Source organism: Hippocampus guttulatus, chromosome 9, assembly GCF_054856545.1.
Source record: "Hippocampus guttulatus isolate MCC_2025c chromosome 9, RoL_Hgut_1.0, whole genome shotgun sequence".
Classification (NCBI taxonomy): Eukaryota; Metazoa; Chordata; class Actinopteri; order Syngnathiformes; family Syngnathidae; genus Hippocampus; species Hippocampus guttulatus.
In genome coordinates this window covers 2221555-2233386 of record NC_141269.1, presented here as the reverse complement: position 1 = coordinate 2233386, position 11832 = coordinate 2221555, and the positions used below count along the sequence as shown (strand labels likewise).

The window sequence follows — 11832 nt, the reverse complement described above, 5'->3', positions numbered from 1 at the left end:
GTCTGGAACCGCGGCGGATAGTGGGAAATGTATTTTTTTTTGTACGGGGGGGGGCGAGACAACAAACCGAACCAGGTAATTTATGGTCGACAGCAAACTAACTACACCTCGCTTACGCGTCTGATCGTACCCACACCTCCACTCAATTCCACCAAAGGAGTGCTTAAAATTCGAAGAAATGGAACCAGGCCTTAAACTTGCAAGCTGTAGATTTTAACAGTAGGGGGAGAGCGCATTCAACAAATGGTCCACCCGTCGCCCTTTTTAGTTCAATACTTTTTCCGGGGTCCGAACTCCAAGTCCGGTATACTAGCTGGGACTCGACCACCGCGTTAAACACGCATTTATTTGTATTTATTGGGTCAGAAGAACCAGTCTGCTGTTTAGGACACTCTGTGTGATTAGCCACGACGGCCGTTGACAGGTATGGTTAACCACTTTTTTTTTTTAAACCCCACACACCCACACCGACTCATTTGTTTCTTTATGACGTGTGACCATTTATGTGGCGAACCTGGGGAAGGACACGAATCTTTTTTAAAGGGGTGGGGGTGTCCTCTTGTCGTTTCGAACTGGCGAAAAAAATGACTAGTTTTTAGTTAGCTTGACTTAGCTCGCTAGCTACCCATGTTGCTAAGCTAACCGACGTCAACGTCGTGGAACGTCTGTAAAAAAACTCAGGGACTATCGTGTGGTAATTATTACTGTAGCAATTAAAATGTAATATCATTACATCGCATTTACATGAAGGTATTGCGTTTTTATGGTGATAACTGGACGTGGTAATTTACGAAAACAGACATTTTATGCTGGAAACTTTCCCTTTAAGTTGTACACGTGAAGGCTAAATGACTCCATATTGTGTATGTGGCAACATTGAGACCCCCAAAAGCATTGAAAAACTCTCTTATAGTCGGTGTTACATTTATTGAACTTTGAGATTCAAACCAGGGAGTGGGTGTCCGAACTTCCTGTCAGGAGGTAAACTTTACAATCCAGCAACAAAATGTATAATTTACTGCCTTGTTAAAATGTGTGACTGCAACAAGAAAATAAAAATGCGCGGTGACGTCTTTATTCCACTCGAATGTGCAATTATTTCCAGTGTGTGCCTGACGTGTACTGTATCGTCAATTCCCCCAATCCCATGTCCAGGTCACCAATTAGAAAGTTGATCCACTCTTTTGGTAAAGTATAGCGTTTCAAATTGCACAACATTCCAGACAAATGTCATGCAAACCTCAGTAAAGCCCGTATGAAACGGCATGGAAGCTGAGCATCAAAAGAACACGAAGAATATGCATTGTTTTAAATTAACTGTTGTTTTTACTGATTTGTTTTCTTTCACTGATAGTTTTTTGCTCCAACTGGAAAATTACATTTTAGTGTAGTAGTAGTAGTAGTAGTATGCACCCCCTCCAAAAAAATCACTAAAGTATTCGGAACAAATTAGACAGTGTGCCAATGCAGCATATATCATGAGACTTCAGCAAATCACGTGAGGCTTTGGTATCATAGGAAGGCATCGATTTTGATTTTCTGTGGTGATGACCACAGAACCAGCTGTTCGTGTAAGTACTGGACATCGGTGGGAGCGCGCTCTGTTGGTACTTAGTTTCCTCCTGGGGAAAAAATGTGGTTGTCTGTGCTGCGCCATGTCAAAACTGTTGGTGCGTGACATGGAGCCGCTTTGGTTGGATATGGTTGAAGTAGGCAGTGTCAACATCCACACCGGCTCAAAACTCCCTATTATAAACTCCCTATTATACTTCTGCTTGCGCTCGTTTCTGGAACTACCAACACCTGGTCAGAGCTGCCTCTGCGCTCTGATCACAAAACTAGAGTTCCATAGCGGCACACGAGAATACTACATAGTTATCACCCTATGTGTATATGTTTTCGGCTGTAATCTTCAAGCATGTATTGATCTCGAGGCCGAGGTAGGTATCATTTAGCACCTCAAGGACCAGTTCATAACCTTCCTGTCTGTCTATTTCCAGGGATGTCTGAGGGTAGTCTTGACACAGAATCGGGCAAGACCTCAGCTGAGGACCCTCGCATGGAAGCCGAGGAGAGTCCACGTGTTGGTGACCCGTCACCACCACCACCGTCTCCCACAAATGCAGACAGTAGCGATAGCCCATCAGGGAACAATGTGCTCTATGACATTAGTATAGACAGCGCTGAGGATAAGTCAGTCAGCAGCAACGAGGATGTTGTCCAGGGCGGGGATGAGGTCCTCAGTGTAGAAAATGGTGGACACCCTACTGTGGACACAGCAGAGGAATGTGAAGACAGTGGCACTCGGAGAAAGGTGACGTTGACATTCACTTGTGAGCAGTCGGGATCCTTTTAGCGCTTCCTGTTTCTGGTTTATGGTGGTGGTTTCTCTTGTTCCCTCCGATTGCATAATCACTCTCCTCTTAGATTGGCTTTTGTGATGTGATTTTGGTCTCGAAGAAGCTCTAGCTTTCTCCGCTGCGTATTGCTTGGGGTGTTAGCAATAGAGCTGGTTTATGTGTTGCTGTTCTGTGGTTTGGCTGTGTGTCGTGACCGCAAACATTTATTTTATTGCTTTCCCTACTTTTTCGATGCTCCTGGTTCTTCGCTTTAAACTGGAATTTAAACTGATCTAATCTTGGGTTTTGGACCCCCCACACACACACACAAAAAAAAGAAATATATGAGAAATGTGTTTGGACTCCTCAACCGCACGTTCCAAGAGACTTAATTCCCTCCACCTGTTTTCCTTCATCAAGTTACGTCACGTGCATTGTAATTATGACCGGCGGGATAAGGCGTGTCTGTATCGTTGGCATCAACATGATGTCCAGATTCTATGGTAATGGGCAACACGCCGATGAACAAGCGTCTCATTGTTGTGATTTGAGCTAATGTCTGTTGAATTGATGTCAACATACCAGACCTAACGAGAGTCACTTTTTCACAGGCACACAATAGCCAAAGTATCTATTACTATATTGTTAATATACCGTATAACCTTAGGATATGATATTGTCCCGTGAAGCGTCGAACAATTTCGAATTGGCCATCAGTCAAGAACAACTGGTTTTGATTGATGTTCCGAGTAAATGACAAAATGGAAGCCAGCTTCTTGCACCTTATTATTATTATTATTATTTTTTAATAAACATTTGGCATGTCCTCCGAGACAAGTTTCTCCTATGGGAGACCAAATAAAAAGTCAAATCAAATCAAATCAAGAATGAGTAGAGCCTGCAACCTCAAATCTTCAATCCATATCTTATATATTAGCATTGCTTGAGTGAATAATACACTGCGGCTTGGCGGGCCGTGCATGCGACAGCCAGCTACAACTGCGCACCTGAGAGGATTACGGTGCGCAAGGTCGCCTTATCTCCTGCTGGCGGTTGGACGAGTTAAACTGTCGGATCCTCTTCCTTTCCTGCCTCCCACCAGCATGCTGCCGTCAAATGGCCCTTTCAGTATTTATGCGCCGGTCACGTGACGCTGTACTTAAAGTGTTGGCTGCAACAGTACAACTCTTTTCTCGCCATGGAGTCATGAACTTTGGTTTTGTTTTAGTGAGGTGGGTTTCCTTTTGATCCAGTTAACTCTTTTCATGTATGTATCCTGTATATATATATACACACACTTCAGGCTCGGACCCACATCTTGCTTCTTGGCTCTCAGGTAGCCCGTTTGCTGGTCATGGTCCATAGTAATCAGTCATTGACAAGGTGAATCATCTGCATTCGCGGTTATGAAGAAAATAATGGTCTACGGTGAAGCATATAGATGCCGAGGTCTTCGTCTAGATTTCGCCTTCATTTTTTTTTTTCACAATTCATAGACCTGACACTCGTCATGTCTGCTTGTCAAAACTCAAAGAAAAAAAACATGATGTCACGTCTGGCGGAGACCATCGGTTTGCCCATACTCAAGTGGTTTAACCCCGCTCGTGGTCAACATCCACAAGATGGCAACCCACACCCGCCACACCATCCTGGGGATGTTGTCACTAACTCGAAGGGGATTCTGTCCTCCCAATCACAGGAGGACGCCATGGCTGAGGAATCGCAGAGGAGCTCGGCCGCTGAGATCGCAGTCACCAGCAACGGAGACCTGGACCAGAGCCCGGAGGATGTGTTTTGCAGGGTGAGGCCTCAAACCACAACCGCAGCCTTGACGGCGAAACGGCAACCGTGTCGGCGAAACGGCAACCATGAAGACTACTGCTACTTCGACTACTATTTACCAAAACTTGGAAATCATGTTGATGATGTTATTTGTTCATATTCCAATTCGATCAAGTGTTGCTATACATGTAATTTCTCAGAGGACAATGTGCGCAGACTTTATGGGCCCCTTGTACCACTTCTACTTCTTCAGCTAGCACTACCTCTTCACGACTTCTCCGACTGCTTCTCCTATTTTTGGGGGAAACTTCCACGACTACTGCTTCTCCTCATACCATCGTCTTCTTCTGCAATTACTTCCGCTTCTGCTTCCAACACCACATTGACTACATTGTCTGGAGGTTGCGTCTTGTTGGACTCTGACCGCCAATTATTTTTTTGCCGAACTTTTAGATTTTCCTAAACGACGAGTAGTAAGATACACTGCGGTGCTCTGCATTCACACACTTCTTACTTCAAAGTCAAATTTGAATCTTCTTCCACAGGACTCTTTCCCAGGGAAGCCGGCATTTGCAGACCTTCCAGAGTCTTGCGTCCCCTCCGGCAACTTTGCACCAACGACAGAAGGGATCATTGAATCGGGTCCGTATACAGGTAAATCATCTGGATGAGCGTTGCTTATCGAGGAATTGGCAAGGACCTGCGCAACAAACAGATTTTGTTTCGTGTCTTTTTACCACCATGTATTTCGAAAGGCAGGCATCATTTGAATTAAATGAATCTCCTTTGCTTTTCATTCTCCTGTTAGAAGTGCAAATGTGAGTCTCTTTCTCTGTGGAGAGATCATCCATGTTGCCATGGCTATTTTCCGTGTGTTTGACACCGGTCCCACGCAGGCTTTTGTTTAGTGGCCGTCATCGAAATTAGAAGGAACCAACGCGGGAAATCAGTGCGAAACTCCTGACGATGCAAAAACGCCCAACGCCAATTGTGACTATCTCCCAGGGTCGTCGAGCCTCCCCGCGTCCCCCGTGGCTCCCTTTGCACCCAGCTCGGCTGTCGCAAGCCGCCTGGCACGCTCCTCCAGCGAGAGCCAGGCGGAGACAGGTACCCACGGTGACGGGCCAGGGATAGCCACGCAAACTAATCGCAGGCTATGCTCCCCTTACTGTTTCTTGGTCTTACCCGCTGTCTTTATCCCCGCAGGCTTGCGCTCCCATTTCGAATCGCCTTCTTTATCAGTCTTAATATCCGTTGCATCAAGACTGGGCTTGATTGATATCTGCTTTGTTGATCATGGTCATTGGCCCACCGTGATCCAAACCTCTAGATCCCTAAACATTCGTGTGACTTGGGTCAACAACTTACAAGCCGGTGGCAGCAGCTTTGAACTATTGTCCCTGCAAAACATGAGCTCTGAAACTAACGATGTGTTAGGAGGTTAGCCACCAAAATCTGACCTAAACGTTTGTTGGACATTTAAACACGAGGGTTGGAACTATACTCGCATCTGGCGGTTTCACAACAGTTTGCTGAAATCCCTGTTAGGTAGCTTTTAAAAAACGTTTTAGTCATAAAATGTTATCTGAGAACAATATCATTTGCCTTCATCGTCTCCAAAATGAATGACTGAAAAGTTGGCAAAATTAGCAAGCAAACTTCAACAATTTGGGAAGCAAATGTCATCAAATTGGATGAAAAGTTTCCCACCATTGGCAGGCAAACATCACCGAAAATTGGCGGCGTGACCAAGCAAAATGTCACCGAAGTTTACTAAAGTTGGAAAGGGAACATCACCCAGGCTAACGCGGTTTGCGATTCAAAAGTTGGCAAGTTAGCGCCACACGGGGGAACATTCTGAGGCTACGTTACAATTTGTGAAAAACTAACATGACCAACATCATTCTGTTTTTGTTGTTGCCTGCATATCAGTTTTAGGGCTCAGTATGCTATTGCTCTTGATTGTGCTACGATTAACGATTTGACTAATGGTGCTACTCCTCAATCATCTTTGTTCACCAGCACTCTCTGCCTCCCTCACTGCAGCATTTAGCCGAAACAAATTTTCAAGCGCTATATTCATATTTCTTATCAATCGCACAGATGGTACCAACACGCAGCCATCGAGTGGACCACTGGTCCTGTCGGACGACATGAAGAGTCCAACCATGGAGAAACTAGACCTTGTCAGAAAGTGGAGCATCAACACTTACAAAGTAAGTCAGTCAGTCTGGCTGGCTGGCTGGCTTGACACCCCCCCCCCCGCCCCATTTTTTTTCTTGTCCCCTTAATCGAGCTATAATGGCACCTCCATCTTTAATGAGATGATTTATTTATATATTTTTAGGGTCAATGAGTTGATTTAATTGTCATTTATCAAATTTACTATCATAATTCAAATCAATTGAGTAAAATCGAATAAATTGAGAGATGAGCTATCCGCATTGTTTTTCAGTTGGTGTTTGAACAGGCCGTCTTTTCCAGTGCACCCGTCAGATTCTGTCGGAGAAGCTCGGCCGTGGCTCCAAGACGGTAGATCTGGATCTGGAGGCCCAGATTGATGTGCTGCGCGACAACAAGCGCAAGTACCAGAACGTCATCAGGCTGGCGCAAACGCTGGCCGCACAGCTGGCGCAGATCATGCAGACGCAAAGGCAGCTCGGCGACGCCTTCGCCGACCTCAGCCTCAAAACACCCGAACTTCATGTGAGTGCCTTTTTCTAAGCGTAGGGGTGGACATCCGCTTGTGCTCAAAGACCACATTCATTTATGTATCTATTTATTTAAAACGAGTGAATCGGTTTGGTGAGCCCTGAAGGAACAAGCTGAAAGGCGCAAAAAGCACCAAGATTTTAAAAATGGGTCTGCTAATCTGAGGTTTTTGAAACGTATCTAAAAGTAGAAGTTTAATAATCAGTTCTCATTCTTCAATGTTATTTTTTTGATGGAATTATTATTAATGCGCATTTAAAATATAAATTAAAATGTTAAATCATGTGGATTTAAAAAAAATTATATTCAATAACATCAAAGAATAAAGTTATTTCAAATACAAAGAAGATTGATTTCTTTTTTTTAAATGGGACCGTATGCGTCTTAATCCGTATAGGACATTTGCAACCACCTGCTTTTACTTGGGTATCTTTCACCCTATTTCCTGACATGCTACAGTCCAACCGAGCAACGGAATCATAATTTGTTTGTGTATGTGCAATGACTATTTGAAGCAATGTCTAGTTTTTGAAGATAAAAGGATAGAAACTTAACATGTCTTGTTTTTTAAAATCTGTTTTATCAATTGTCATTTAGTTGGGGAAAAAAATCCAAAGATTAATCGATTATTCCACATCAATGGGTAATTGTTTGAAATTTTTACACCAAATCCATGTGATTGGTATCAGCAGCTCGAACCCCTGATTGGAACATTTTCAATAATTAGATACCATTGCTCATCACAGATTTTTATTTTATTTTATTTCCATTTCAGGAGGAGTTTGGTTACAACGCTGACACCCAAAAGCTATTGTCCAAAAATGGGGAAACGTTGCTGGGTGCCATCAACTTCTTCATCAGCAGCATCAACACCCTTGTGGACAAAACCATCGAGGACACCATGATCAACATCAAGCAGTACGAGATTGCCAGGTAATCTGCTCAGCGGTACCAAGACCCAATAGGCAAAACAAAATATAAATGACAGCAATCATAAATAACCAAACAATATTGTATGCACTATTCAAAATACACCAGAGCTCCCTGGCGCTTTTCACACATGAGGTGCAGTTTTTTTTAATTTCCTGTTGCTGGCTATGAGAGAGACCGAAATCTCCATTGATCAGTATGAGTGCACTGGGGTCGTGGATAATGCAGATCACAGAGTGAATGAAGTTACTCACGTTTGCTACAAGCTACATTTGAAATTAAACAAGCAACTGTGGTTTTCTAACAGCGCAAAGTTTGGCCGCTGGCGAGTAACACGCTTTCAAAGAGAATGATTCAATTCTCCAGTCCCACGTCGTCATTTGTCTCGCTTCACTACTTAAAAGTTGCATTGTGGCTCTTCCAGCCGTTGGTAGCTCCAATATTTTCTACACAACAAAATGGGCGGTGCCACAAAAATGCTGTCCGTTAAGGTGCAAAACGAGATGCGCCCAGTGGTCAAACCATCGCGATCAAGCAGTGACCTTCTCCACAAAAAGGTTGGGCCGTCTAGATTTTGATGCATTTGAGATTTTAAAGGTTTAAGTTATGGAAACTTTTCTTCGTGTGCAGTTCATGTTTGTGTTGGAACACATTTAGTGCGCGACTGATAAGCCATGTTTAAGACAGTGGAACGTTGATATAATGAAACCCAGACTCAAGACGAAACATTCGAGTGTGAAGCCAGCTGCGTTATTGCTACACTACGCTAACTCGGTTACACTTGATTCCATTTCACACCGTTTAACTTTGATGTCCGACGTACACCTGACAGGGTGGAGTACGACGCATACCGCACAGATCTGGAGGAGCTGAACTTGGGCCCGCGCGACGCCAACACCCTACCCAAGATAGAGCAGTCTCAGCAACTGTTCCAGGTGCACCGCGACAAGTACGAGAAGATGCGCAATGACGTCTCTGTCAAGCTCAAATTCCTGGAGGAGAACAAGGTTGGGGAAAAGAGGCCTCTTTCTCTCTCAAAGTTTTTCCGGGCTCAAACAGAGGCGGAATTATCAATGTCGCATATCAAAAACCGTGTTTAGTACAATAATATGTAAAGATTCCAACTGCACTTATTGTTTGTTATTGATGTCATTTTAGGTGAAGGTGTTGCACAACCAGCTGATCCTCTTCCACAACGCCATTGCTGCATACTACTCGGGCAACCAACAGCAGCTGGAGCAAACGCTGAAGCAGTTCCACATCAAGTTGAAAGTGCCCGGCGGCGAGCGTCCGTCTTGGCTGGAGGAGCACTAAGGAAATGTCTAAACTAAAAGTGAAAACTACAGGGAAAAGCCACGCTCCTCTCTCCTGTCAGGAATGATGGCCTTTCAAAACGATCTTTTTAAGCAACAAAAAAGCTCGAGTCCATGAAGATGTTATTTTTCAATGGTACAATCTTTGGGGAAAAAATGCACTTTTGACATTTGACAAATCCATTGAACTGCAGTTAAACGCATTAAGGGAGCTGTAAAAAAAATGCCTTTTTGTATAACAGCGATATGAATGTTGTGATCCAACAGAATTGAAATGGCGTTTTTTTTTTTGTTGTTGTCATTTTTGACTATGAGAGACAAATATTAACATTCCATGCAATTCTCTCACAGCCGCGGAGGCCTCTTCCTATAGTGATTAACACACATTTATGGTTCTGAGCTAATGTAAAAAAAAAAAAAAGATAAAAGTAGGCTAGTTAGAGGACTCTTCTAACCAGCACATTTTTCCCGATCCTTACATTTTGTCATGAAAGAAAACTACACAGTAACATTATTTTGCCAGTTAACATATGACGCCTCTCAAACAAGGCTATCAGTTAGCATAGCATAGTAGTTTTTTTTTTCACATTTCAAGAAACAAGCCCATCTAAAACCAATTCACAAATCCTCAAGTTTTCGACGCTAGATGCTTTATTTTATTTGCAATTTTTATGCTTTTCCCTGCTATGCTGACGCGATTAACCTAACCTCAACTAACTAAACACAACTTCAGTTTTCTGTAAACCAGTTAAATCCTTCAGAGGTGACACGTTGGACACCGCTCAAACAAAGCTATCTGTTAGCATAGTTTAGCATGACAATCATATCAGAAAATGTAAATTGCAGATTAAAAGAAACAAGCACTGCCAAAACTAGATCTCTCTAGAAAACAATCGCTTACCCTTGCGCAACTAAGCATTGAAACACAAGGGATGAAATATTAAGGCTTCTAAAGCTCACCACCCAACATAATTTCCTACTCATTTGTTTGATATGTTTAATCTTACAAATGCTCTATGTTCTATTGACAAACTGTATGCTATGTTATGGTCACGGGGCTATGCTATGCTAATGTGGCAGTACTCTTGCATCGTAATATACTGTATAACAGTTGGATTACTGTATTCAAGACACGTGTCAATTACAGTCACAACTATGAGCATTTCCAACAAACATATTATTGTATGGCTACTTTCAAGCAATTCCTCATAGCTTGTCTATAATCTAATGTCCTGACTTTTGGCGTCTTCTTTTTCAAGAGAAAATGAAGGACTTGCTAAATGTTTTGATAAAATGTGCCTTAACTTTGCTTCCTTATGCGCTGCATGCTAATTGTTAAAAAAAAAAAAAAAAAACTTCACCCCAAAATACAAACTCCTTCCGAAACGTCACCACGTAGATTTTTTTTTAAAACACCACATGAAACATATGTTTAGGAATTACAGAAAGGTTACGTCTGATAGATTATACAAAAAACCCCAAAATACATTATTTTAAAAATTGTTTATTGTAAATTTTGAAAGACCAGCATAACTCCGCTTTAAACTGCTAATACTTTTCTTGATTTATCAGTTTAAAAAAAAAAGTATATTTTTAAAAAGCAAGTGCGTCAAACACTCATATTTATAACTACCAGTCTCTCGTTTGCTCAATTTTCTACCGCTGACATTTTATAGTTTGCTAGTGTGACTCTGGTTTGACACTCCAACTATGATATCTGAAAAAAGGTTTATATCTTTGCAATTTTGCCTAGTTTATGCCCTGTAGTCCTGTATGAGTACATTTTCCCTGAAGACTTCCATTGATTGATATGCTAAGTGCTAGCATGTGAAAGCGTATCTTTGTATGGGGGGGGGGGAACTTGGAAACTTGGAAAATGTGTTGGGTTTAAAATGATTTTGAATGTCATGTGCACAGTATAAAAAAGTTGAGAAAATAATCATCTTTCTTTTCAGGATTTTTATTGTTTTCAAACAGACATTGAAATTCAAATGTTTATGTTTTGTGTCAGAAGACAGTTGGCTGCCAACACTTTTCACTCTGTTTGGGGTTTATTTTCCATGGGACAGCAGCTTATCTGTAAGGTTTTGAAGCAACGCTACTGTGCTGCTGTTGGGACTAAATACCAATATTGGTACAGTGGTAATACAAAGGTAGTTTGAGCTAGCTAGACTTTGCGTGCTATTTATGATACATCATATGACCGATCATGATTGGGAAAGATATTTACTGCCAGCTAACTTTTGCCGTCCATTTTTCCATCTTGATGCCACCTACTATCCACCCAAAGGCTGTGAGGAATTTGTCTAAATAGTGATATCCTTTTATATATTACCTCTCATGGTAGCTACGAAAACCTTTATGTTCACCAACCCTTTTGGAACTGATGAATGTGAAGGGCTACCAGTTTGTGCTGTATGTATGTAACAATTAGCCATTAATGGTATTTATTTATATGAAGACACTGATCATGTTAATGATGTGTCTTTATATTTGCAAATCAGATTTCTATATGCAACATTTCTGTAAAAATAGGTCAGCGTTCACATTTTCAAATGACCCCACCTTATTCCTGGAAAATAGCAATTCTCCCATTTGTTGGAAGTTTTATTGTAAGTGGTATCGTTTTATCGAGCTAACATTTTCTTTGCTAGAACTGTAATTTTTGTTTTCCCGCTCATTCTCTACACGCCACCACGCGAGCTGTGTCCTCGTGAACGCGCCCCCTCCACCTGACGTAGTGTTCGCGCACGAGC

General features: G+C 42.2%; 1 protein-coding gene across 5 annotated transcripts; it reads left to right on the top strand.

Moving 5' to 3' along the window:
* Window positions 1-39: 39 nt before the first annotated feature.
* On the top strand, window positions 40-11242 carry arfip1 (ADP-ribosylation factor interacting protein 1 (arfaptin 1)). 5 transcript variants are annotated; one of them, XM_086120320.1, is made up of 10 exons: window positions 54-75; window positions 2001-2314; window positions 4039-4140; window positions 4667-4775; window positions 5127-5228; window positions 6225-6337; window positions 6606-6827; window positions 7609-7766; window positions 8596-8770; window positions 8922-11242. In XM_086120320.1, exons 2-10 carry the CDS (start codon window positions 2003-2005, stop codon window positions 9075-9077), a joined length of 1449 nt encoding a protein of 482 aa, XP_085976446.1. In that variant the 5' UTR covers window positions 54-75; window positions 2001-2002; the 3' UTR covers window positions 9078-11242. The 5 variants fall into 5 exon arrangements, with proteins under 5 accessions (XP_085976449.1, XP_085976446.1, XP_085976445.1 ...); XM_086120319.1 differs by lacking the exon at window positions 54-75 and adding an exon at window positions 82-424; XM_086120323.1 differs by lacking the exon at window positions 2001-2314 and having other exon boundaries at window positions 40-75.
* The last annotated feature ends 590 nt before the right edge of the window (window positions 11243-11832 follow it).